The 22,925-nt window shown below is 41.7% G+C and overlaps 1 protein-coding gene across 1 annotated transcript in view; it reads left to right on the top strand.

Moving 5' to 3' along the window:
- The window catches only part of DCC (DCC netrin 1 receptor), a 927,153-nt gene that overhangs the window by 734,408 nt on the left and 169,820 nt on the right, over positions 1 to 22,925 (top strand). The window contains exon 19 of the mRNA XM_070736918.1: positions 3,483 to 3,590. Within this exon, the coding sequence (XP_070593019.1) occupies positions 3,483 to 3,590 (108 nt within the window). The remainder of the gene's footprint in view (positions 1 to 3,482; positions 3,591 to 22,925) is intronic.

Genomic DNA, 22,925 nt, shown 5'->3' with positions numbered 1-22,925 from the left:
CAAGGCACAGGGTAAATGCAATCCAATTGCTCACCCAATAACTGGGAAATTGAGTCCAATTCTAAAGTCCAGAAAGTCCACACACAATCTTGAACAGCACAAAAACCACGATCTTGACGAAACAATGAATCAGATAAACTGACATGAGGCTAAAACACCAGGCTGCTCTTTTATCTGTAGCACTAATTACAGCATCCCCACCCAACCACAGGTGGCCTCATTTTCTCTTGTAATAATCCTCCAGTTGTTGTCTCCTATGCATCACTCTACGCATGTGTGGATGTGTCATAACTTCTTGTTCGGAATCCTGGGATGATACAGATGATTGATCTCCTCCTGGGCTGTCTGCCAAACTCCCCTCTTCCCTGTCACTCATGCTTCCTTGGTCAGAGGAGGCTTCATCAACAGATTCTATTGGGAGCAAAACAGGCCTGTGGCATGTGGATGTTTCCCCCACCTCCACCTCCACATTCCTTGGGGCAGGAGCTGGGGCAGAGCTAACCACAACACATATCCATATCACATTATGCTTTCTTTACCTTCAAAAAGATTTGAAATGTGTGCAAACATGGTGATTTTTGAAGAAGAAAGCATGGAATCATTCTAAAAATGATAGTGATTGACTATTCTTCCACTCTAACCCCAAATTTATCTCTAGTCTTATACTCAAACTAGTGCTCATGGTATTAACTTTACAGATGTTTAATGATTCTTGAATTTACCATTCACGGAATGTGTAGCAGATGGGATTATATTCATCATTTCTGCTTAGTAAATCCACCTAATACATGGCTATCTCTTTGTAAGAAGGCCATCCCCCTAAAACCTAGGAACCTGATGTCCTGAAATCTGTAGAGGAATGCTAGAGACATTAACCCCTCAATTGGATATATTTTTAGTTAGTAGGACATCTCACTATGTTACAAAATGTTCTACAAAACTAGTAATATTTAGGATGGGAAGACTGCCAACAGTCACATTATCATGGTCACAGTATAGCAAGTAGTTATAAAGGTTTTATATGCTTTTTTAATATTAGATTTGTTCTACTATAATATTGTTTTTATTATTGTTGTGAGCCGCCCCGAGTCTTCGGAGAGGGGCGGCATACAAATCTAATAAATTGAATTGAATTAATGTCCACCAGTCGTGTTAAAATGTGTGGAGACATCTTTTCCCCCCTTCCCTTCTTCCCTTTTTCCTTTTTTCAAACAAACTCCCTTTCCCTTTATTGCTTCAATTACTTTATTTGTTTACTTTACACTATATGTATTGTTTAAAGCAGAGGTCTTCAAACTTGGCAACTTTAAGACTTGTGGACTTCAACTCCCAGAATTCTCCAGCTGGCTGGAGAATTCTCCAGCTGGCTGGAGAATTCTGGGAGTTGAAGTCCACAAGTCTTAAAGTTGCCAAGTTTGAGGACCCTTGGTTTAAAGAGATACAATTGTTTTTCTTTGATTTCTTGATATGTTTCAAACTATGTAGAATTTGTGACTTTCCTTTATTGAGTACCCTCATTCTCTTTTTCCCTCCCCCCTTTTTTTGTTTTCTAATTTTTAATACTCAATAAACTATTTTTAAAAAGTGTGTAGCTTCAAATGTGTGACTATGATCCCTTCCTGACTTTTCCTATTCTCTGTAGACACTTCTGCTTTCATCCAGAGCTTATCTAACAGTGAAGTTTTTCTATTTCCTAACATTAAGTGGTGTAACATTGAGACATATACTCTGCAAAGAGAACAAAAAAGGCTTGGAGGAAAATTTTAACACTGCTAAGAAAACTATATCTTTCCAAATCTATTATTAATTTAGTTTTAGACCTCAGGGTGCTTTGACCTAGCAGTTTCTTTTGTCAACATGCAAAATTTCTCCTTTTGCTTACCAACAGAGCCCCTTAAGATCTGGTTGTTGAAACTTGGGGTTCAAAGGCAACATTTGCTTTTGAAATGTATGAATTGATCGAATTCATATCTCTGTTAATAAAATTCATATATAAGGATATAAAATGTTGAGAGTTTTGCTCTGTTCCATTTGTGTTTGCAATATAGTCCTCCTGTGGAAATAGGAACAGGAATGCATAGTTTGGAGAAAATTATTTATACAAATATCATTTATTTAAAAACAAAACAAGGAAAAGTGCTTGTAAATGAATAAAGGGAAAAGCTTACAAGTTTACAAAACAGGTTGGGGTTAAACCTGGATGGAATGAAATTGTGCTTGAAAACGAATGTATATGTTATGAAATGAACTGATTTACAATAGTAGGGTAAACAACGGTAGGGTCAACAATGACAATAGCCGCCCCGAGTCTTCGGAGAGGGGCGGCATACAAATCCAAATAATAAATAAATATTGAGCAAAGTTAAGGAAAGTGGAAGAAAAGAAAAATTGTGAAGGCATCTTGAGATAATTGAAAAGATTACTGTAATGTCTACCCCAGTGATGGCGAGCCTATGGCACGGGTGCCACAGGTGGCACATGGAGTCATTGCCCTAGCTTAGCTCCAGCACATATGTATGCACCAGCTAGCTGGTTTTTGGCTGGCATGGAGGCTCTGGGAGGGCAATTTTTGACTCTGGGTGGCCTCTGGGGTGCATGAGAGGGCATTTTCATCCTCCCTGGGCTTCAAGAAAGCCTCTGGAGAGTGAAAAATGGGCCTACTGGGCCCACTGGAAGTCGGGAAACACAATAACATCAAAATTTGGAATACTGTGTTCAGTTCTGGAGACCTCACCTACAAAAAGATATTGATAAAATTGAACGGGTCCAAAGACGGGCTACAATAATGGTGGAAGGTCTTAAGCATAAAACGTATCAGGAAAGACTTAATGAACTCAATCTGTATAGTCTGGAGGACAGAAGGAAAAGGGGGGACATGATCAAAACATATGTTAAAGGGTTAAATAAGGTTCAGGAGGGAAGTGTTTTTAATAGGAAAGTGAACACAAGAACAAGGGGACACAATCTGAAGTTAGTTGGGGGAAAGATCAAAAGCAACATGAGAAAAAATTATTTTACTGAAAGAGTAGTAGATCCTTGGAACAAACTTCCAGCAGACATGGTTGATAAATCCACAGTAACTGAACATATATCCATCCTAAGATAAAATACAGAAAATAGTATAAGGGCAGATGGATCATGAGGTCTTTTTCTGCCGTCAGTCTTCTATGTTTCTATGCTTCTAAATGGGTCATAAAATTGAGTGCAACTCACTTATCAACCACATTGCTTAGTGTAGGAAGTGCCAGTCCCAATTGTGGTCATAAATCAAGGACTACCTGTAGGGTAGAGCACAAGCTTCCAAAGTTGAGAAGATGTTTAAAAGCTTCTGTACTATCCTTGTTTAAGGATGTCTTTATTAGCAATAACAGTAAGAATGTCTAGTACGGTAGATTGTATCATTATTGTATTAATGTGTCATCTTCTGTGTTGTTTTTTTCCACCACCACCACCCCTCTTCTGGGCTTCTGTCTTTCTCTAAGCCCCGACTTCTGCTCCCAAGGATTTGACAGTCATTACGCGTGAAGGAAAACCTCGAGCTGTAATTGTCAGCTGGCAACCTCCGTTAGAAGCCAATGGGAAAATCACTGGTAAGTGTCTCTTGAGAGCTGTACCTTCTCTCCTTCTCAGCAGGTGAGATGGAAAAGTGTGGGTTTAAAAGGGTCTGAACTACAACCCCTTCCTGGGAACAACCATATAGACTTGCTAGGTGAAAAGGGATTGTCTTCTGTTGTGTTTGGGCCTGGGCCAGCCATTGCTCCCACAGATGGGAGAGACGCGGCACAAAGTGAATGTGAAAGCCTGGCTGACAGCCAGGAAGATGTGGCAGACAGCCAGGAAGATGTGACAGACAGCCAGGAAGATGTGGCAGACAACCAGGAAGATGTGGCAGACAGCCAGGAAGATTCAGCAGACAGCCCGGGGGATTTGGCTTGCAGTCCCTCAGACAGTCTTTCCTCGCTCAGTTCGTCTGCAGATCAATACATTGATCTACGTAGCCGAAGAGCTATGCAAAGAAGGGATCGCTTTAAGGAGTATTACAAATCATTATAGGAGCACCTGGGTTGAGTGTGGTTCCCTTAATGAGGGCTAAAGGGATAAAAAGGGAACAAGGGCCAAGGCAAACTGTGGCTGTTTATCTGTGTTGTTTTGTGGTTCCTGCTTCGAAGTTTCTGTGCCATTGGAGTTTTCAACCCAGCTTTGTCAGACAAGTGGGAGGTGAAAACACTGGGACTTGCTGTTTGCTTCAAAGATTCAAAAGGACTCTTGAAACATCTTTGCTCATTCCAGGTTGTCTTTGTTTGTTTTTCCCTGTGTTTTTTGTATGCAGCTGAAGTAAACCTTGCATTGTTTTCGGACATTAAGAACTGTTTTTTGAGTAAGCTATTTTTGTTTATCTAATACAAGTTTGCTGATTAGCAGAGCACGTATGTGTTTGATTTCTTTTCACTGGACTATTACACATTACCGAGCCAGTCAGGCAGAACACCTTCTACCACATAGATCATGTTGTGAGTACTCCTTGCCTACCTCTGGTAATGTCAGATTCTGAAGGGGATGAGCCAGGCCCCTCTGGATACCCTGGGCCAGTGGGGTTGCCAGCTGATGGTGAGAGTGAGAGCGTGGGGGAAAATGAACTGAGTGAACCTGAGGAACCACTAGAGAGGGCTGATATAACAATGGGGGAGTGGTCCCAGTCAGAGGATGAAGAAGACATTAGAGTGGATGACCCACGTTTAGATGCTAGATATGGGAGGTTACTGAGAGGACAACAAAGCTTGCATGGTAAAAGGAAATAAGCTAACTCTTAGGGGTTTGATGCCACTCCCAGCAAGTATAAAAGTAAAGAATCTTGGGATATTTGGGGTGGGGTTTCAATGTTGTTTCATGGTTGCTGTGTTAGAGTTGGAGTGCTCAAAAATGCCCCTCCAAAACCTGATTTCTGCCTTGCTAAAAACTCTTTGCCAGATGCTACATGACTGTTAGAAAATTGGTGAGCTGACTTTTATCTCCATTCTCTTTCTTATCTTGTTGAAATGCAATTAGGCCGAAGTTGGCGCCTTTCCCAGAACTTAATCTGATCAATTTGTCGCAGAGAAAAAATACTCACTGAACATTTTGAAATATTGCTTTCTGCTTCATGCTGTGTTTCTAAATAAAGAGTGTGATTTAAAGCTGAAAATAGTGGATTTTAGCCATTGGTTTCACTCTGAAAGCCCAGGAAACAGAACAGCTCCCAGTGACCGATAAGGGCCCACAGGGTTGGCCTTCTCTGGGTCCCGTCAGCTAAAGAGTGTCGGTTGGCGGGGTTGGGTTGAGGGCCTTCTCTGTGGTGGCTCCAGCTCTCTGAAACCAGCTACCTCATGAGATCTGGCTTTTCAGGTAGGCCTGGGCCCGTTGATCAGATGATGCATCATCTAGATCCGTCTGTAAAAGATATGCATGGTTTTATTATGGGTTTTGAATTGTCTTTTTAAATTGTTCCTTTTTTAGATATTTTAATATTAATGTTTGTTCTTTTTGGTTGTGAGCCGCCCAGGATCCTTATAGAGTTGAGCAGCATGCAAATAAAACTAATAAATAAATAAATGAATGAATGAATGAATGAATGAATGAATGGATGGAGGGAGGGAGGGAGGGAGGGAGGAAATATATTCACCCAAGAACCTCAGCATTTTGTATGTTTAAAAGAGAGCCAGTGTTTGGAAGGAAAGATGAACATAGAATAACTAGCAAAAAAGCAACAAACAGAAAAATATTCCCAGTGGGATCTATAGTGGAATTTATCTGGCATTACTGGAATTGTCCTACTTAAAACTAGCACAAAATCCAGGCACAAAATATTGTCTAATATTTCCAAAAGGATTTTTTAAATGGCAGGAGAGGCGGGAGGGGGGGAGGTTAGGTTTGTAAACAGGGCAAAATATCTACTATTATTGAAGTCCCTAGATACAGTGGAAAATTTATTTATTTATTTATTTGTTTGTTTATTATATTTTCATTCAGTCAGTCAGTCATATATATGTATGTTTGTGTGTGTGTGTGTGTGTGACATGATTTTGCTGAATTTAAAATTAAGGGAGGCAAGGATAGATCTATTTTTGCCTTGTTCTGGCCTCATCAGCTAGCCATAGCCTCTCACTGGGATCTGAACTTGCATCCTTTGACTTGTAAGGCAGAGACTTATATATATTTACAGGATTTATGTGGCTGCCTCTTTCATTTGATCACTTTTGGGGATTTATAGCAATCCATTAAGAATGCTTAGTTAAATACAAACGTACCCTTCCTGTTAGTCCCAGAAATAACCCAGTGAAATTGTTCCTAATGGACAGAATCTTGCCAGACTAAAGCTATAACTGTCTACCTTAATAGATGTATCCTGAGAAATTTTAGGATGCGGCTAACTTAAATTTCTTATTTTATTTTATTTTATTTTATTTTATTTTATTTTATTTTATTTTATTTTATTTTATTTTATTTTATTTTATTTTATTTTATTTTATTTTATTTTATTTTATTTTATTTTATTTTATTTTATTTTATTTTATTTTATTTTATTTTATTTTATTTTATTTTATTTTATTTTATTTTATTTTATTTTATTTTATTTTATTTTATTTTATTTTATTTTTTATTTTATTTTATTTTATTTTATTTTATTTTATTTTATTTTATTTTATTTTATTTTATTTTATTTTATTTTATTATTTTATTTTATTTTATTTTATTTTATTTTATTTTATTTTATTTTATTTTATTTTATTTTATTTTATTTTATTTTATTTTATTTTATTTTATTTTATTTTATTTTATTTTATTTTATTTTATTTTATCTATCTATCTATCTATTTATTTATTTATTAGATTTGTATGCCGCCCCTCTCCGCAGATTCGGGGCGGCTAACAACAATAGTGAAACCTCATATAACAAATCTAATATTTAAAATAATTTAAAAGACCCTAATTTAAAAGACAACCAAACATACACACAAACATACCATGCATAAATTGTATAGGCCTAGGGGGAAGGGCATATCTCAGTTCCCCCATGCCTGACAACAGAGGTGGGTTTTAAGGAGCTTGCAAAAGGCGAGGAGGGTGGGGGCAACTCTGATCTCTGGGGGGAGTTGGTTCCAGAGGGTCGAGGCCGCCACAGAGAAGGCTCTTCCCCTGGGTCCCGCCAAATGACATTGTTTAGTCGACGGGACCCGGAGAAGGCCAACTCTGTTGGACCTAACTGGTCGCTGAGATTCGTGCGGCAGAAGGCGGTTCCAGAGATATTCTGGTCCAATGCCATGGAGTGCTTTATAGGTGATAACCAACACTTTGAATTGTGACTGGAAACTGATTGGCAACCAATGCAGACTGCGGAGTGTTGGTGTAACATGGGCATACTTAGAGAAGCTCATAATTGCTCTCGCAGCTGCATTCTGCATGATCTGAAGTTTCCAAACACTTTTCAGAGGTAGCCCCATATAGAGAGCTTTACAGTAGTCGAGCCTCGAGGTGATGAGGGCATGAGTGACTGTGAGCAGTGACTCCCGGTCCAAATAGGGCAGCTATATTAGCAGCTATGGCACTGCCACTAGAGCCATTTCAGGACGTGGCCAACCAATGGTCGCCTGGGAAGGATGAAAACAACTAACTCCGCCCCCTGGAGACCCTCTGCAGGCCAGAAAGGGCCTGTTTCCCAACTTCTGGTGGGCCCAGTAGACTCGTTTTTCACCCTCCCCAGGCTCCAAAGGCTTCCCTGGAGCCAGAGGAGGGAAAAATCCCCCTGGAGGCTCTCTGGAACCAAAAACGGCCCTCCCAGAGCTTCTGTGCAAGCCAAAAATCAGCTGGCTGGCACACACATGCATGTTGGAGCTGAGCTAGGGCAATGGCTCACATGCCAACAGATATGACTCCATGTGCCACCTGTGGCACCGGTGCCATAGGTTCGCCATCACTGTCCTAGTCCAATGTTTGGAGGAAAGGTCAATGTAGGGGATGACTAACCCGAGCTCGAGGGAGGGGTCAAGTGCATCATCAGTCTCTAAGTCTCTTCAAATAGAACCATAGAACCATAGAACCATAGAACCATAGAAACATAGAAACATGGAAACATAGAAACATAGAAACATAGAAACAAACATAGAAGACTGATGGCAGAAAAAGACCTCATGGTCCATCTAGTCTGCCCTCATACTATTTCCTTTATTTTATCTTACAATGGATATATGTTTATCCCAGGCATGTTTAAATTCAGTTACTGTGGATTTACCAACCACGTCTGCTGGAAGTTTGTTCCAAGGATCTACTACTCTTTCAGTAAAATAATATTTTCTCATATTGCTTTTGATCTTTCCCCCAACTAACTTCAGATTGTGTCCCCTTATTCTTGTGTTCACTTTCCTATTAAAAACACTTCCCTCCTGAACCTTATTTAACCCTTTAACATATTTAAATGTTTCGATCATGTCCCCCCTTTTCCTTCTGTCCTCCAGACTATACACATTGAGTTCATTAAGTCTTTCCTGATACGTTTTATGCTTAAGACCTTCCACCATTCTTGTAGCCTGTCTTTGGACGCGTTCAATTTTGTCAATATCTTTTTGTAGGTGAGGTCTCCAGAACTGAACACAGTACTCCAAATGTGGTCTCACCAGCGCTCTATATAAGGGGATCACAATCTCCCTCTTCCTGCTTGTTATACCTCTAGCTATGCAGCCAAGCATCCTACTTGCTTTTCCTACCGCCCGACCACACTGCTCATCCATTTTGAGACTGTCAGAAATCACTACCTCTAAATCCTTCTCCTCTAGGTCCAGCCCTCCTTGAATTCTATTGAATCGTATCGACCACCAATTTGCTTTGACTGATAGTAGGGCGTGTTCCTGTAGAGCATGTTAACATGCAATGAATCCATATATATTTGAATGGACTTGGCTCCTGATTTCCTGTGCTTTACAGCCAAATCTTTACAACCCTCCAGAAGGCTAAGGGTAGGGATCCCACCAATCTTGGGTGGGAGGCTGTTCCAATTGATTGATTTTTGGATGGATTAGAGGATGTAACCTGCATAAATCTGCATATCTATTGCAAACATTGTGCAATTCAGGAAAAATAAATAGAAACATAGAAACATAGAAGATTGGCGGCAGAAAAAGACCTCCTGGTCCATCTAGTCTGCCCTCATACTATTTCCTGTATTTTATCTTAGGATGGATATATGTTAATCCCAGGCATGTTTCAATTCAGTTACTGTGGATTTACCAGCCACGTCTGCTGGAAGTTTGTTCCAAGCATCTACTACTCTTTCAGTAAAATAATATTTTCTCACGTTACTTCTGATCTTTCCCCCACCTAACCTCAGATTGTGCCCCCTTGTTCTTATGTTCATTATTAAGGAGAAAAGTCACATCTTTCATTTAAACTGTTAATTCTCAGCACTTTAGTACAGAACATTTAGCATTATTTTCATTAATGTGGAATATACTCAACTCTAATTTTATAGACCTCTAGGTTTTCAGATGATTTTATACTTTTCCAGTGAACTCACTGAGTCTCTTCATATTTACTTTACTTACTAAGTCTAAAAGTTCTCTCTGTTTCCTATTTTAAATCTCCCCAATCCTGTCCACGAACATAGTGTGTATCTGGGGGTTTTGTGTGTGTGTGTGTGTGTGTGTGTGTGTGTGTGTGTGTGTGTGTGTGTTTCAAAAATGGACATTTCATAAATCTACAATTTTATTTCATTAATGATAGATTTTAAAAACTTACTTGACATTTCAGCGCTCATCACTTTCTATACTACTTACTATTTAGAGCTGATTCAAATTCACTGTAAAATAAGTTTTCAACTTCTTGCAAAACCATAATTAACAAGCACGGGGCTGTTACATATTTAGATCACCATATTCTTAAAAATAAACCTTAGGCAGCAGAATCTGGGGCTAAATGCTTCCAAGTCTCATTTAAATAATGTTTTATATACTTCGTATTAGCAATAAGTTGAGTCATCTTTCTTTGGGATCTACTGAGCCAGCAATATGTGGTGATCTATTTATGCTTAAATGTCCCTTCTTTTTAAATTTGTGCAGAAAATAGAAAATTGAAGAAATAACAAGCTGATCGTCACACATAGCAGGTGGTTGCATTCAAGCTTGGATTCATGATATTGCTTTTAGCTTAGTTACCTTTAATCCAGTTCTCCAGTAAATTAAACCAAGCTAATTACATGGGTAGTTTATTTATTGGATTTGTATGCCGCCCCTCTCCGTAGACTCGGGGGCCCTAACAACAATAATAAAAAACATCATGTAAATCCAATACTAAAACAACTAAAAAACCCTTATTGTAAAACTAAACACACATACAAACAAACAAACATACCATGCATAAATTGTAAAGGCCCAGGGGGAAAGAATATCTCAGTTCCCCATGCCTGACGCAGAGGTGGGTTTTAAGGAGCTTACGAAAGGCGAGGAGGGTGGGAGCAGTTCTAATCTCCGGGGTGAGTTGGTTCCAGAGGGCCGGGGCCACCATAGAGAAGGCTCTTCCCCTGGGCCCTGCCAAACGACATTGTTTAGTTGACGAGACCTGGAGAAGGCCCACTCTGTGGGACCGAACTGGTCGCTGGGATTCGTGCAGCAGAAGGCGGTCCCTGGGATAATCTGGTCCGGTGCCATGAAGGGCTTTATAGGTCATAACAAACACTTTGAATTGTGACCGGAAACTGATCGGCAACCAATGCAGACTGCTGAGTGTTGGTGTTACATGGGCATTTTTGGGAAAGCCCATGATTGCTCTCGCAGCTGCATTCTGCACGATCTGAAGTTTCCGAATGCTTTTCAAAGATAGCCCCATGTAGAGAGCATTACAGTAGTCAAGCCTCTAGGTGAGGAGGGCATGTGTGACTGTGAGCAGTGACTCCCGGTCCAAATAGGGCCGCAACTGGTGCACCAGGCAAACCTGGGCAAGCGCCCCCCTCGCCACAGCCGAAAGATGCTTTTCTAATGTGAGCTGTGGATCGAGGAGGACGTCCAAGTTGCTGACCCTCTCTGAGGGGGGCAATGAATCCCCCCAGGGTGATGGACGGACAGATAGAATTTTCCTTGGGAGGCAAAACCCACAGCCACTCCATCTTATCAGGGTTGAGTTTGAGTCTGTTGACACCCATCCAGACCCCAACAGCCTCCAGGTCTTATATAGCATTTCACCGTGGTTTTATAGTGCTCTCTAAGTGGTTTACAGAGTCAGCATGTCACCCCCAGCAATCTAGGTCCTCATTTTACCCTCCTTGGAAGAATGGAAGGTTGAGTCAACCTTGAGCCTGGTGAGATCCGATCTGTCAAATTGCAATCAGCTGGCAGTCAGCAGAAGTAGCCTGCAGTACTACACTCTAACCACTGCGGCACTGCAGCTCTGAATGCAAAGTAATGCCATATGAATCTCAGCGACCAGTTAGGTCCCACAGAGTTGGCCTTCTCCAGGTCCTGTCAACCAGACAATGTCGCTTGGTGGGGCCTAGGGGAAGAGCCTTTTCTGTGGGGGCCCCAGCCCTCTGGAATCAGCTTCCCACAGAGATTTGCACTGCCCCCACCCTCCTTGCCTTCTGTAAGAGTCTTAAGACTCATTTATGTCGCCAGGCTTGGAGTAATTGTTCTTAAGCCCCCTGGCCGATGAATGTTATGTATGGCTGAGGTCTGAATGTGTATGAGTGATTTTTAAAATATTAGCAATTTTAGGTTAGTTATCTAGTTAATTAATTGGATTGGCCATTGCATTTTATTGTTTTTATTATATGTTGTAAGCCACCCAGAGTCTTCGGAGAGAGGTGGCATGGAAATCCAAGTACTAACTAACTAACTAATTGAATGAATGAATGAATGAATGAATGAATGAATGAATGAATGAATGAATGAATAAATAAATAAATAAATAAATAAATAAATAAAATGTCTCTGCCCTCTAATGCAATATTTATTTTATCCTATCTTGTGTTCTTTTGATATATAACTTAAGGTGGCTAACATACCCAATATTCCTTCCTCCTATTTTCCTCAAGAACTCTGTAAGATGAGTTGGTCTGAGAGAAAGTGACTGGCCAAATGTCACCCAGCTAGCTTTCATGGCTAAGTCAGAACTAGAATTCACAGTCTCCTGGTTTGTAGCCTGGTGCCTTAACTACTAAACCTCTCTAGTATATGGTTTTGGCTCTCTAGTATATGGTTTTGACGCCAGAAGTTTCTCTAGGAAGAGAGTGTTGGAGGTACCTTTGACATCTTTGGAGCATTGGAGGTAACTGTGACATACCACTTTATGAAGCCTTGGTAAGGCCACACTTGGAATATTGCGTTCAGTTTGGGTTGCCACGATGCAAAAAGGATGTTGAGACTCTAGAAAGAGTGCAGAGAAGAGCCACAAAGAAGATTAGGGGACTGGAGGCTAAAATATATTTGTATTTGTATTTATTAGATTTGTATGCCGCCCCTCTCCAAAGACTCGGGGCGGCTAACAACAATATAAAAAAACAATGTAAACAAATCTAATATTAAAACAATCCAAAAAACCCCAATTTAAAGAACCACTCATACATACAAACATACCATGTATAAATTCTATAAGCCTAGGGGGAAGGGAAATTTCAATTCCCCCATGCCTGATGACAGAGGTGGGTTTTAAGGAGCTTGCAAAAAGCAAGGAGGGTGGGGGCAACTCTGATATCTGAGGGGAGCTGGTTCCAGAGGGCCGGGGCCACCACAGAGAAGGCTCTTCTCTTGGGTCCCGCCAAATGACATTGCTTAGTGGATGGGACCCGGAGAAAACCAACTCTGTGGGATCTAACCGGTCGCTGGGATTCATGTGGCAGAAGGTGGTCCCGGAGATATTATGGTCCAATGCCATGAAGGGCTGTATAGGTCATAACCAACACTTTGAATTGTGACCAGAAATTGATCAGCAACCAATGCAGACTGCGGAGTGAAAAACAGTCGGAGGAACTGGGTATGGTTAGTCTAATGAAAAGAAGGACCAGAGGAGACATGATAGCAGTCTTCCAATATCTTAGAGGTTCCCACAAAGAAGAAGGAGTCAACCCAGGGGTGGGCTACTACCCGGACGGGAAGGAACACAGTGGGGTAGCGAAAATGGAGCTCCACCCCAATTTGCACTGAAAGGTGTTGAAAGAAAATGCATAAGCCATGGCCACAGTGTGGTAGTAAAAATTTTGGTAGACCTTCACTGAGTCAACCTATTCTCCAAAGCACCTGAGGGTAGAACAAGAAACAATTGGTGGAAACTAAACAAGGAGAGAAGTAACTTAGAACTAAGGAGAAATTTCATGACAGTCAGAACTGATCAGTGGAACAGCTTGCCTCCAGAAGTTGTGAATGCCCCAACACTGGAAGTTTTTAAGAAGTTGTATAACCATCTCTCTGAAGTAGTGTAGGGTTTCCTGCTTAAGCAGGGGGTTGGACTAGAAGACCTCCAAGGTCCCTTCCAACTCGTTGTTGTTGTTGTTGTTGTTGTTGTTATTATTATTATTATTATTATTATTATTATTATTAGTAGTAGTAGTAGTAGTAGTAGTAGTAGTAGTATCATCATCTTAACTCAAGGCAGTTGAGTTAAGATAATCCTTAACTCAAGGCAGTTGAGCAGGAAATTGATCTGAAATGGAAATGGACATATGCCATTAGTTCAAAATAGCATAATAGGCTTAAAGTTCCTACATCTGTTCACAATGTAGCTTTTTCACTCTCTGGGCTAACTGTATTTTATCAAATTCAGAGCTGACCTTCAGCAATCATGTAGCAACATACCATTGATGTCCATTGAAGTTTACTTCCAGAATGGAATCTCAGGGTCAAGACCCCTCTTTGGAGGAGAAACTCTTTAAATGACTTTCTGCCTGTAGTTTTCTCTCAACCCCAACTTATTACACCAGATTACTACAGAAATGAGGCAGGACCTTTATGTATTTCACTTTAAACCCCTAGCGAAAAGTGGGTTGCAATAATAATTGCAATCAAACAATGCTCGTTAAGAAACTCAGGAGAATTCTATGGCATCACCTTTTACAAAAGTAGCCACATATTATCTCAGCTGCTCTTGTTTTCATTTTTACATGAAAGGAGCTTTTTGCAAGAAATGCTAGTAATTAATTCCATGCAAACATAACAAGAGTTGAGGACAGCAAGTCCTTCATATTTTTTTTTTCTGGAAGAAGAAAATGATACACTGAAAAATAATATACTGTAGCTCCTCAGATCAAAGGTCTATAGATAGTGTTAGACTCAGTAGCAATTAGGGAGAGCTTATAATAAGCAAGCTGTTTGGCCAATAAGGTAAAACATAATATAAATAATGCCCAGATTGACACATGATAATAGAATTTATTGGTGGAGGTTTTAACTGAGTAATGAGAAACTAAAGCATGGAATATCTCAAACCCCTTAACACTGACTGACAAAGGACTGAATTTAATGAATAGTATACAATGACCGATGTTAGTGCACAAAATATTGCTATTAAAAACTATGCCTAATTAAGATACCCATTAGGAGCCGGTCATGTTAATTTGCTATGAAAAATAGAATGAGGCTTTTAAAAAAGAAAAGAAAAAAAGGACTAATTATGTAGTTAAATGATCCCTGTAGACTATGAATAAACAGCAATCCTATTTTATTAGAAATACTTTGCAACTTATAAAACTGTCCACATATTTTTTTAAAGAAGAACGATGCAGTTATTTGTCAGCAAAAACATCCTTTAAAGATGTTTTTATCATTATTATTATTTATTAGATTTGTATGCCGCCCCTCTCCGTAGACTCGGGGCGGTTTATTAATACAACCAAAAGAACTTGCTAGTTTTAACTTCTAGGCATTTGGTTGAACAATTCTTACAGTTAAAATGGTCTTAATTCATGTCTTATTATTTTATTTTATTTATTTTATTTATTTATTTTGTCCAATACACAATATATATTGAAGAAAATAGACATGAAGTATTATATATAAAGAAAAGATATAAAAATAGAGGAGAAGATATATGAAAGGGAGAAAAGATATATGATATATGAGATAAAGAGAGACAATTGGACAGGGGACGAAAGACACACTAGTGCACTTATGTACGCCCCTTACTGACCTCTTAGGAACCTGGAGAGGTCAATCGTGGATAGTCTAAGGCAGAAATGTTGGGGGTTAGGGGTTGACACTACTGAGTCCGGTAATGAGTTCCACGCTTCAACAACTCGATTGCTAAAGTCATATTTTTTACAGTCAAGCTTGGAGCAATGTCTTATGTCTTATTGAAGATTATAGTTAGATGAATGCCTTCCTGATCCATGTAGACCTGGCCCATTCCAAATTTATACCCAGTTTGTTCTTTTACGTCAGATCTTGTAGAGATGTTACAGTTCATATTGTTGTTGATGAATTTTCAGGCCATGTATACAAAAACATCCATGTATGGCCATAACTTTATTACCCTGTTTCCCCCAAAATAAGACATCCCCTGATAATAAGCCCATTTGGGGGGTTTTTTGGGGGGGGATTTTTTTTTTAACTTTTCTGTACTTTTAAACACTGCAATATCATATACCTTCAATCTTGAATACAATACAACGAATTTACATTTATATTTGGTGTTTATCATCCAACAATATGCTGCCTCCATTACTTTTATCACCTGGAAAACTTTCAAATATTTTTTAAAAATATCATTATACAAACTTACAATACTATTTGCTATTACATCCCAATTGTGCTTTCGAGTGCACAGCAATAATGCCAAGTGCTTGTTTCAGGGTTCAAAAAAATATAAGACGGGGTCTTATTTTCAGGAAACGAGAGTAGAATTGATGTTCCTGTGTTTTGGCTTAATTGTGCATCAAGGTTTTCCTACACATAAGAGCGGTCAACCTTGGTGGTATATGAGGCTGAACAAAGAGATGCTGCCAAGGAAACAGTCAAATAAGAGGCAGCATAGACCACAATTTGATAGTGGGTGAGATAAGAGCTTAAAAATATATCCTCCCTGGGTTGTAAGGACACAGGTCTGCACTTTTAGATTTTGAAGATCTCTTGTGAAAAGTCAGGACTCCGGTAGTTTAAGCAGAACTGGTTTATTCATAACGAGGCAAAAATACAAGCTCTGGAACAGCAGTTTTCCGAATGAGGGCAACGGCTAATCCGTTGCCCTTTTATACTCGTTTAAAACGGCGGGCTTTCTTTTAACTGACAACCGTTTAACCTTCGCGGCTATTTTCTGAATAGCCGCGACTTAACCAATCACAGATTTTCTGCGAATATTTTTAAACGAACACAACACCCCTCCCTCTTTGGATGAGACCATGATTACGTGTTAATCCACGTCACATAGTCCTGTAAGCGGATTGGTGGTTTCACAGATCTCTGGGACCTGCGCAGTTCATTTTGCTGGGAGCTGCTTGCCTGGACGGCCGGCTCCGTTGCTCCGCTAAGGCTAGTCTCTGACGGGCCTGGTTGCGATGATGCATTTTGATCTTTGCCGGCCGCCAGGGGCAACAGGCAGCCATCGCTGGAGTCTCGAAGTGGTTCTGGTAAGTCCTCTATTGGTTTGTCTACAGTAGGCAAAATGTCTGAGTTAGTCTTAATTCTTTTGCGTAGTTGATCGACATGCCGATGCCAACTGCGCCCATCTGTTAATATTATGATGTATGTCTTTAACCCGGTTTTTTCTAATACCGTTCCTTCTTTCCATTTATCATTTGAATCATAGTCCTTAGCGTAAATTAAATCCCCAATGTTAAACTGTCTCTCGCTTTGTAATTTGACTTCTTTTTGGTCATTCTGGTAATTTGGGTGAATTCTGTCTAATTTAGAGCGGAGGTTTCTGCCCATTAAAAGTTCTGCCGGGCTTTTGTTTGTGGACGCTGATGGCGTAATGTGCTGAATGGTTAGGAATTCATCGATTTGTTGTTGCCAATCTCCCAATGGTGCTTTGTTTAATGCTTCCTTTGTGGTTCTAACCATTCGTTCTGCTTGCCCATTCGCTTGGGGAAAATGAGGTGGGGTGAGCACATGTTTTATGCCCTGGTCTGCAAGAAATAGTTCCATTTGACGGGCTGTTAACTGAGGCCCGTTGTCAGATACCAAAATGTCTGGAATGCCATGTGTGGCAAACATTTTCCTTAGTGCCTTTATAGTTGCGCTAGTAGTTGTAGATGCCATGAGTTCAATTTCCAGCCATTTGGAGTATGCATCTACAACTAATAAAAAGGATTGGCCCCTGATTGGTCCTGCAAAGTCAATATGTATTCTGGACCAGGGCCCTCTTGGTGTTGGCCACTCTGATGGTGTGGCTTTTGGTGGGTTGGGTCTTGTTCTCTGGCAGGGTACACAACCACCAACCCATGACTCTATGTCCCTATCCAAACCCGGCCACCACAAATGACTTCTGGCAATAGTTTTCATTTTGACTATTCCTGGGTGACCTATATGCAATAGCTGCAATGCTTGCTTCTGTAAGGATTTTGGAATAACAACCCTGTCTCCCCATAATATACAATCTTTTAACACGTTTAATTCAAACTGTCTATTCTTAAAGGGTTGAAATTGATTTGATTGCTGTTCATTTGGCCATCCTTTTAATATCCATCGTTTAATATATTTTAAAATTGGGTCTACTTGTGTCTGATTGGCTATTTCTGTGGCTGTTAATAAATTTTGTTTACTAGTTTCAATTAATAAAATGCTTGAGGCAGGGGCAGGATCACTGACCAATTCTGTTTGGGGGCACCTGCTTAATGCATCGGCATTCCCTATATCTTTCCCCCCCCCTGTGGATTAAAGTATAATTGTAAGCGGCAAGAAAAATAGCCCAACGAGTCATGCGAGGGGAAAGAAAGGCGGGAGTTTGTTTGTTTCCCGCCAAAATGCCTAAAAGAGGTTTATGGTCGGTGATTAAAGTAAAGGGGCGACCACAGAGATAATAATGAAATCGTTTAACTCCAGTCACAAGGGCTAGCGCCTCCTTGTCGAGTTGGGAATAATTTCTTTCAGCTGAAGAGAGGGTTTTAGAGTAATAGGCTATTGGGGCTTCTGTGCCGTCTGGAAAATTATGGCTGAGGACAGCTCCTATGCTGAACGGTGAAGCGTCGCATGTTAAGGATAAAGGCATAGCTACATTATATTGTACTAAAACACTGTTGGAGGAAAGTAAATTTTTTACTGCGGTAAAAGCGGCTTGTTCTTTTGGTCCCCACGTCCAGGCAGAGTCTTTCTTTAGAAGGTTATGTGGCGGTTCTGCCACCGTCGCTTTCTGTTTAAGAAAGACGGAATAAAAGTTAAGGAGTCCTAGGAATGCTTGCAAATCTGTCTTATTTGAGGGGGTGGGAGCATTTCTTATAGCATCAACTTTGTCGTTTGTGGGGTGAATTCCAAATCTATCTATTATAAAACCCAAGAATTCTACTTTGGGAACGGCCCAGGAGCATTTGTCTGCTTTTAAATGGAGTCCTGTTTCTTTAAATTTAGTTAAAACGCGCCTGATTCTATCCCATAATTCAGATTTAGATGTGGCTGATATTAATACGTCGTCGAAATATGGGACGACCCCTGGAATATTATTTAAAATTCGTTCCATGAGACCCTGAAAGATGCCAGGGGCGGTAGAGACTCCAAACTGAAGCCGGGTACATTTAAAGGCACCTCTGTGCGTTACAATCGTCTGGGCCTCAGAGGTGTCTTGATCAACGGGAAGCTGTTGATATGCCTGGGCTAGGTCCAACTTCGCGAAGATGGACCCATTTCCTAACGTGTGCAAGAGTTGTTGCACGACTGGGATTGGGTAGGCATTATGCTGTAAGGCTTTATTAATTGTGGCTTTATAGTCTGCGCAAATTCTAATAGATCCATCCGGTTTAATGGGGGTTACGATAGGAGTTTCCCATTTAGCATGATCAGTGGGAATCAAAATGCCCTGAGCTATTAATTTGTCCAATTGTTCATCCACTTTAGGCAAAAGTGGGATGGGAATTCTGCGGGGTTTTAGTCGGATGGGAGAAATATTTGGGTCCAAATTAAATGATATGGGGCTGCCTGTATATTTACCCAGAGTGCTAGAAAAAACTTCGGGAAATTCTTTCAATAAGTCATTTGAGTCAAAAGAGTCACATACATTGTTAACCCCTGAAATTTCAATGCCTAGGGGTTGTAACCATTTAAGTCCCAATAAAGTGTTTTTAGGACCGTCAACCACTAGGAGAGGTAAAAACCCATGAAACTTTTTAAAAGCAATAGGAACATTTAAACATCCTAATACTGGAATCTTATGACCCTGAAAATCACTCAAACCCGGTTCCCAAGGTTCTAAGTCAGTCTCTTTTACACGAGGTAAATATAATTTAAGTTTTCCCCAAGGCATTATGGAATGTCTGGAGCCAGTGTCCAATTCCATTTCGCAAGGACGGCTGTTGAGGAAAAGAGAAACAAATAGTTTGTTTTCCGCAGCGGGAAAATTGTAGTTTACAGAAGAAGGGCAGTTACCTCGTTGGTTTGAAGAGTGAGAGTTGTCAGCCGGGCGGGAAGCGTTGCGTGAAAACGGCGGTCGTCGGTTCCTTGGTGAAAAATAGGGTCGTTGGTTTTGCGGATTTGCTGGAGTCGGGTTGGCGGCGCGGCAGACTTCAGCGATGTGGCCGCGGCGCTGGCAACGGCGACAATAGGCGTCCTTGAAATGGCAGCGAAAACGAGGATGATTCCCGTTGCAGCCGGCGCATCTGTCCGCACGGGGTGCCTCTTTGGCGTCATGGTCAGGAGCTCTTCGGATTTGGAGGCAGGTGTCGTCTGGAGTGGAGGATTCCAAGTGTTTCTCATCGGGAGAGCAGGCGTGCCAAGGTGATTCATCGGGGATGTGATGAACGGTTGAGGTTGCGCGCTTAATCTCGGCAACAGACGTTTCAGATACCTCGGAGGCTTTTGCAGCCTTGAGAATGTCTTGGAGGGAGGCATCCTCATCAACTAAGTATTTCTTCTGTAGCGTGATATTGGTTAGTCCGAAGATAAGGCGGTCAATCAACTGCTCCTCCGGATCCTTGTATTTGCATTTTGGAAGGAGTGCGCGTAGGCGAGTAATAAAATCATTGGTAGATTCTCCGTCCGCTTGCCGCATTTGTGCAAATTGGTGGCGGTATACACGGACAGGAGTTGTCGGCTGGTAATGAGCGGCGAGTTTTGCTTGTAGAGTTGACCATGCGATGGTTTCCAGAGTGTCTGGGTCAACGAGCGTGGAGGCTAGGCTGTAGACTTCTGTGCCGCAATAAGCGAGGAATATAGCTTTCTTTCTGTCATCATCGGCATCATGTAGATTGCTCGCTTTCAGAAAAAATGTGAATTTGGACATGTAGGAGGTCCAAGCTTCCGTCTCGGAGTTGAATACAGGCGGTGGTGGAGCCATGGCCGAGTTCATGGCTGCGTTCGCGGGAGGTCGACCTCCTCGTCGCCACTGAAAAGTCAGGACTCCGGTAGTTTAAGCAGAACTGGTTTATTCATAACGAGGCAAAAATACAAGCTCTGGAACAGCAGTTTTCCGAATGAGGGCAACGGCTAATCCGTTGCCCTTTTATACTCGTTTAAAACGGCGGGCTTTCTTTTAACTGACAACCGTTTAACCTTCGCGGCTATTTTCTGAATAGCCGCGACTTAACCAATCACAGATTTTCTGCGAATATTTTTAAACGAACACAACATCTTGTGAGATAGAAATTCAAACATTTTAGCAAGCGGTTCTCTGTCTGCTTGCCAGGTAGGCATGGCCATGGTGGGCATGACCTACTCAACTTCCTGCACCATGGGGAGGGCTTTTTATTTTTAAATTTTATTTATTTATTGCATTTGTATGCCGCCCCTCTCCGTAGACTCGGGGTGGCTAACAACAGTGGTAAAAACAACATGCGACAATCCAATACTAAAACAGCTAAAAACCCTTATCTTAAAACCAGTCATACATACAAACATACCATACATAAATTGTAGAAGCCTAGGGGGAAAGAATATCTTAGTTCCCCCATGCCTGATGACAGAGGTGGGTTTTAAGAAGCTTACGAAAGGCAAGAAGGGTGGGGGCTATTCTAATCTCTGGGGGGAGTTGGTTCCAGAGGGATGGGGCCGCCACAGAGAAGGCTTTTCTCCTGGGTCCCGCCAAACGACATTGTTTAGTTGATGGGACCCGGGAAGGTCCACTCTGTGGGACCTAATTGGTCACTGGGATTCGTGCAGCAGAAGGCGGTCCCAGAGATATTCTGGTCTGGCGCCATGAAGGGCTTTATAGGTCATAACCAACACTTTGAATTGTGACCGGAAACTGATCGGCAACCAATGCAGACTGCGGAGTGTTGGTGTGACATGGGCATATTTAGGGAAGCCCATGATTGCTCTCGCAGCTGCATTCTGCACGATCTGAAGTTTCCGAACACTTTTCAAAGGTAGCCCCATGTAGAGAGCGTTACAGTAGTCGAGCCTTTTTTTCCCCACCATGGGCTCCAGATGCTTTCCTCAAGCCTCCAGGAAGGCAAAACGGCCTCCCCAGGCTCCAGAGGCCCTCTGGAGGCCGGAAACAGGCCCGTTTCCAGCCTTCCTGAACTTCTGGTAGGCCCATTTTTCACCCTTTCCGAGTCTCCACACGTGCCTTGCACTTACCTGCATCCAAAATGGGGACTCCTGGAAGGGGAGGGGTGGATGGGGCGGGGCCAATCAGGAGTGGGATTTGGGGCAGAAGAGGGTTCCTACCAGAATGGTAAAGAAAACCACACTGATAGCAAAAGTTGAGCTGTGTGTGCGGCTTCAGGTGTCTTGTATACGTGCGTGTTCCAGCATGTTTTTGCTTCTGCGCATGTGCAGGAAGCAAAATATTGCGAGGGGATGCGTGCGCAAGACAGAGAAAAATGCAGAGAAGCAAAAACCACGTTGAGATGTGCATGCACTCAAAGCTGTATGTGCAGCGCACTGGAAGCAGCAGTAGGAGCAGTAATGGGCAGCCAAAAATTTTACTGCCACACTGTGGGTGTGGCTTATTTTGTAGGTGTGGCTTAATGGTCATGTGACTGGGTAGGAGTGACTTGCCGGCCATGTGACCAGGTGGCAGTGGCTTGAACGATCATGATCGTTCAAGTGAACTGTTAAGTCCTCGACTTACAACCTTACAAGTGTCGCTCGCTGGAGTGACAATTTGCTTCACATTTCCTGTGCTCTCCTTCCTGGGTTGCCCCCCTGCCTCAGACTGGGTAGCTAGGTGAACGTGTGCTGCCAGAAGCATAAATGCTGCCAGAGCCGCTTCCTCCCATGCCTTATGCTTGCATCTCAGGTGGGAGGTGGCTGCGTGAGGCTGGAAGGGAGCCTGGCAGGAGAGAGAGAAGCTCGTCCGAGGCCAGGAAGGAGGAAAGAGGAAAAAAGCAAGGAGCACAGATGCAGATGCAGCAGGGGAAAAAAGGAGAGCCGAGCCCAGACCCGTAATCCAGGAAGTGACAGCCACCGATCAGCTGGAGCTGCGCACGCGTCTTCATCTCCGCTGGTGGAACTGTGTTCCACTCCATCCTGCCTGCTGCCCACCCCTGAGTAGGAGCAATGCGCTTCTGATTTTGGGGGTTCTCTGAACTGAACAGAATCTTAGCTAGAGATACTCCTGAACCCCTGCCAATCCCCAGCAGCCATCCTTGGGACTTGTTGAAGTACTTGGAGGTTTATCTGTTTCCTAAGGTCACCTGAGTAATGTCCTGGTTCCTGTTGCCTGCAATTTTTCCTCTGGAAATCCATTTCCACTCACACACCATCCAAGGGTGCTCTTATCTGATCATTCCCTTGGCAGCATCTCTTTGCCCAGTCTCCCAAGGCCTTATCTACATGCCATTACACCATTCATCTTTTCTTTTTCAATGTTTTTTTTTATTTTTCTCCATT

The sequence above is a fragment of the Erythrolamprus reginae genome, chromosome 2, assembly GCF_031021105.1.
Source record: "Erythrolamprus reginae isolate rEryReg1 chromosome 2, rEryReg1.hap1, whole genome shotgun sequence".
NCBI lineage: Eukaryota > Metazoa > Chordata > Lepidosauria > Squamata > Dipsadidae > Erythrolamprus > Erythrolamprus reginae.
This window is presented reverse-complemented; position numbering and strand designations above follow the sequence as displayed.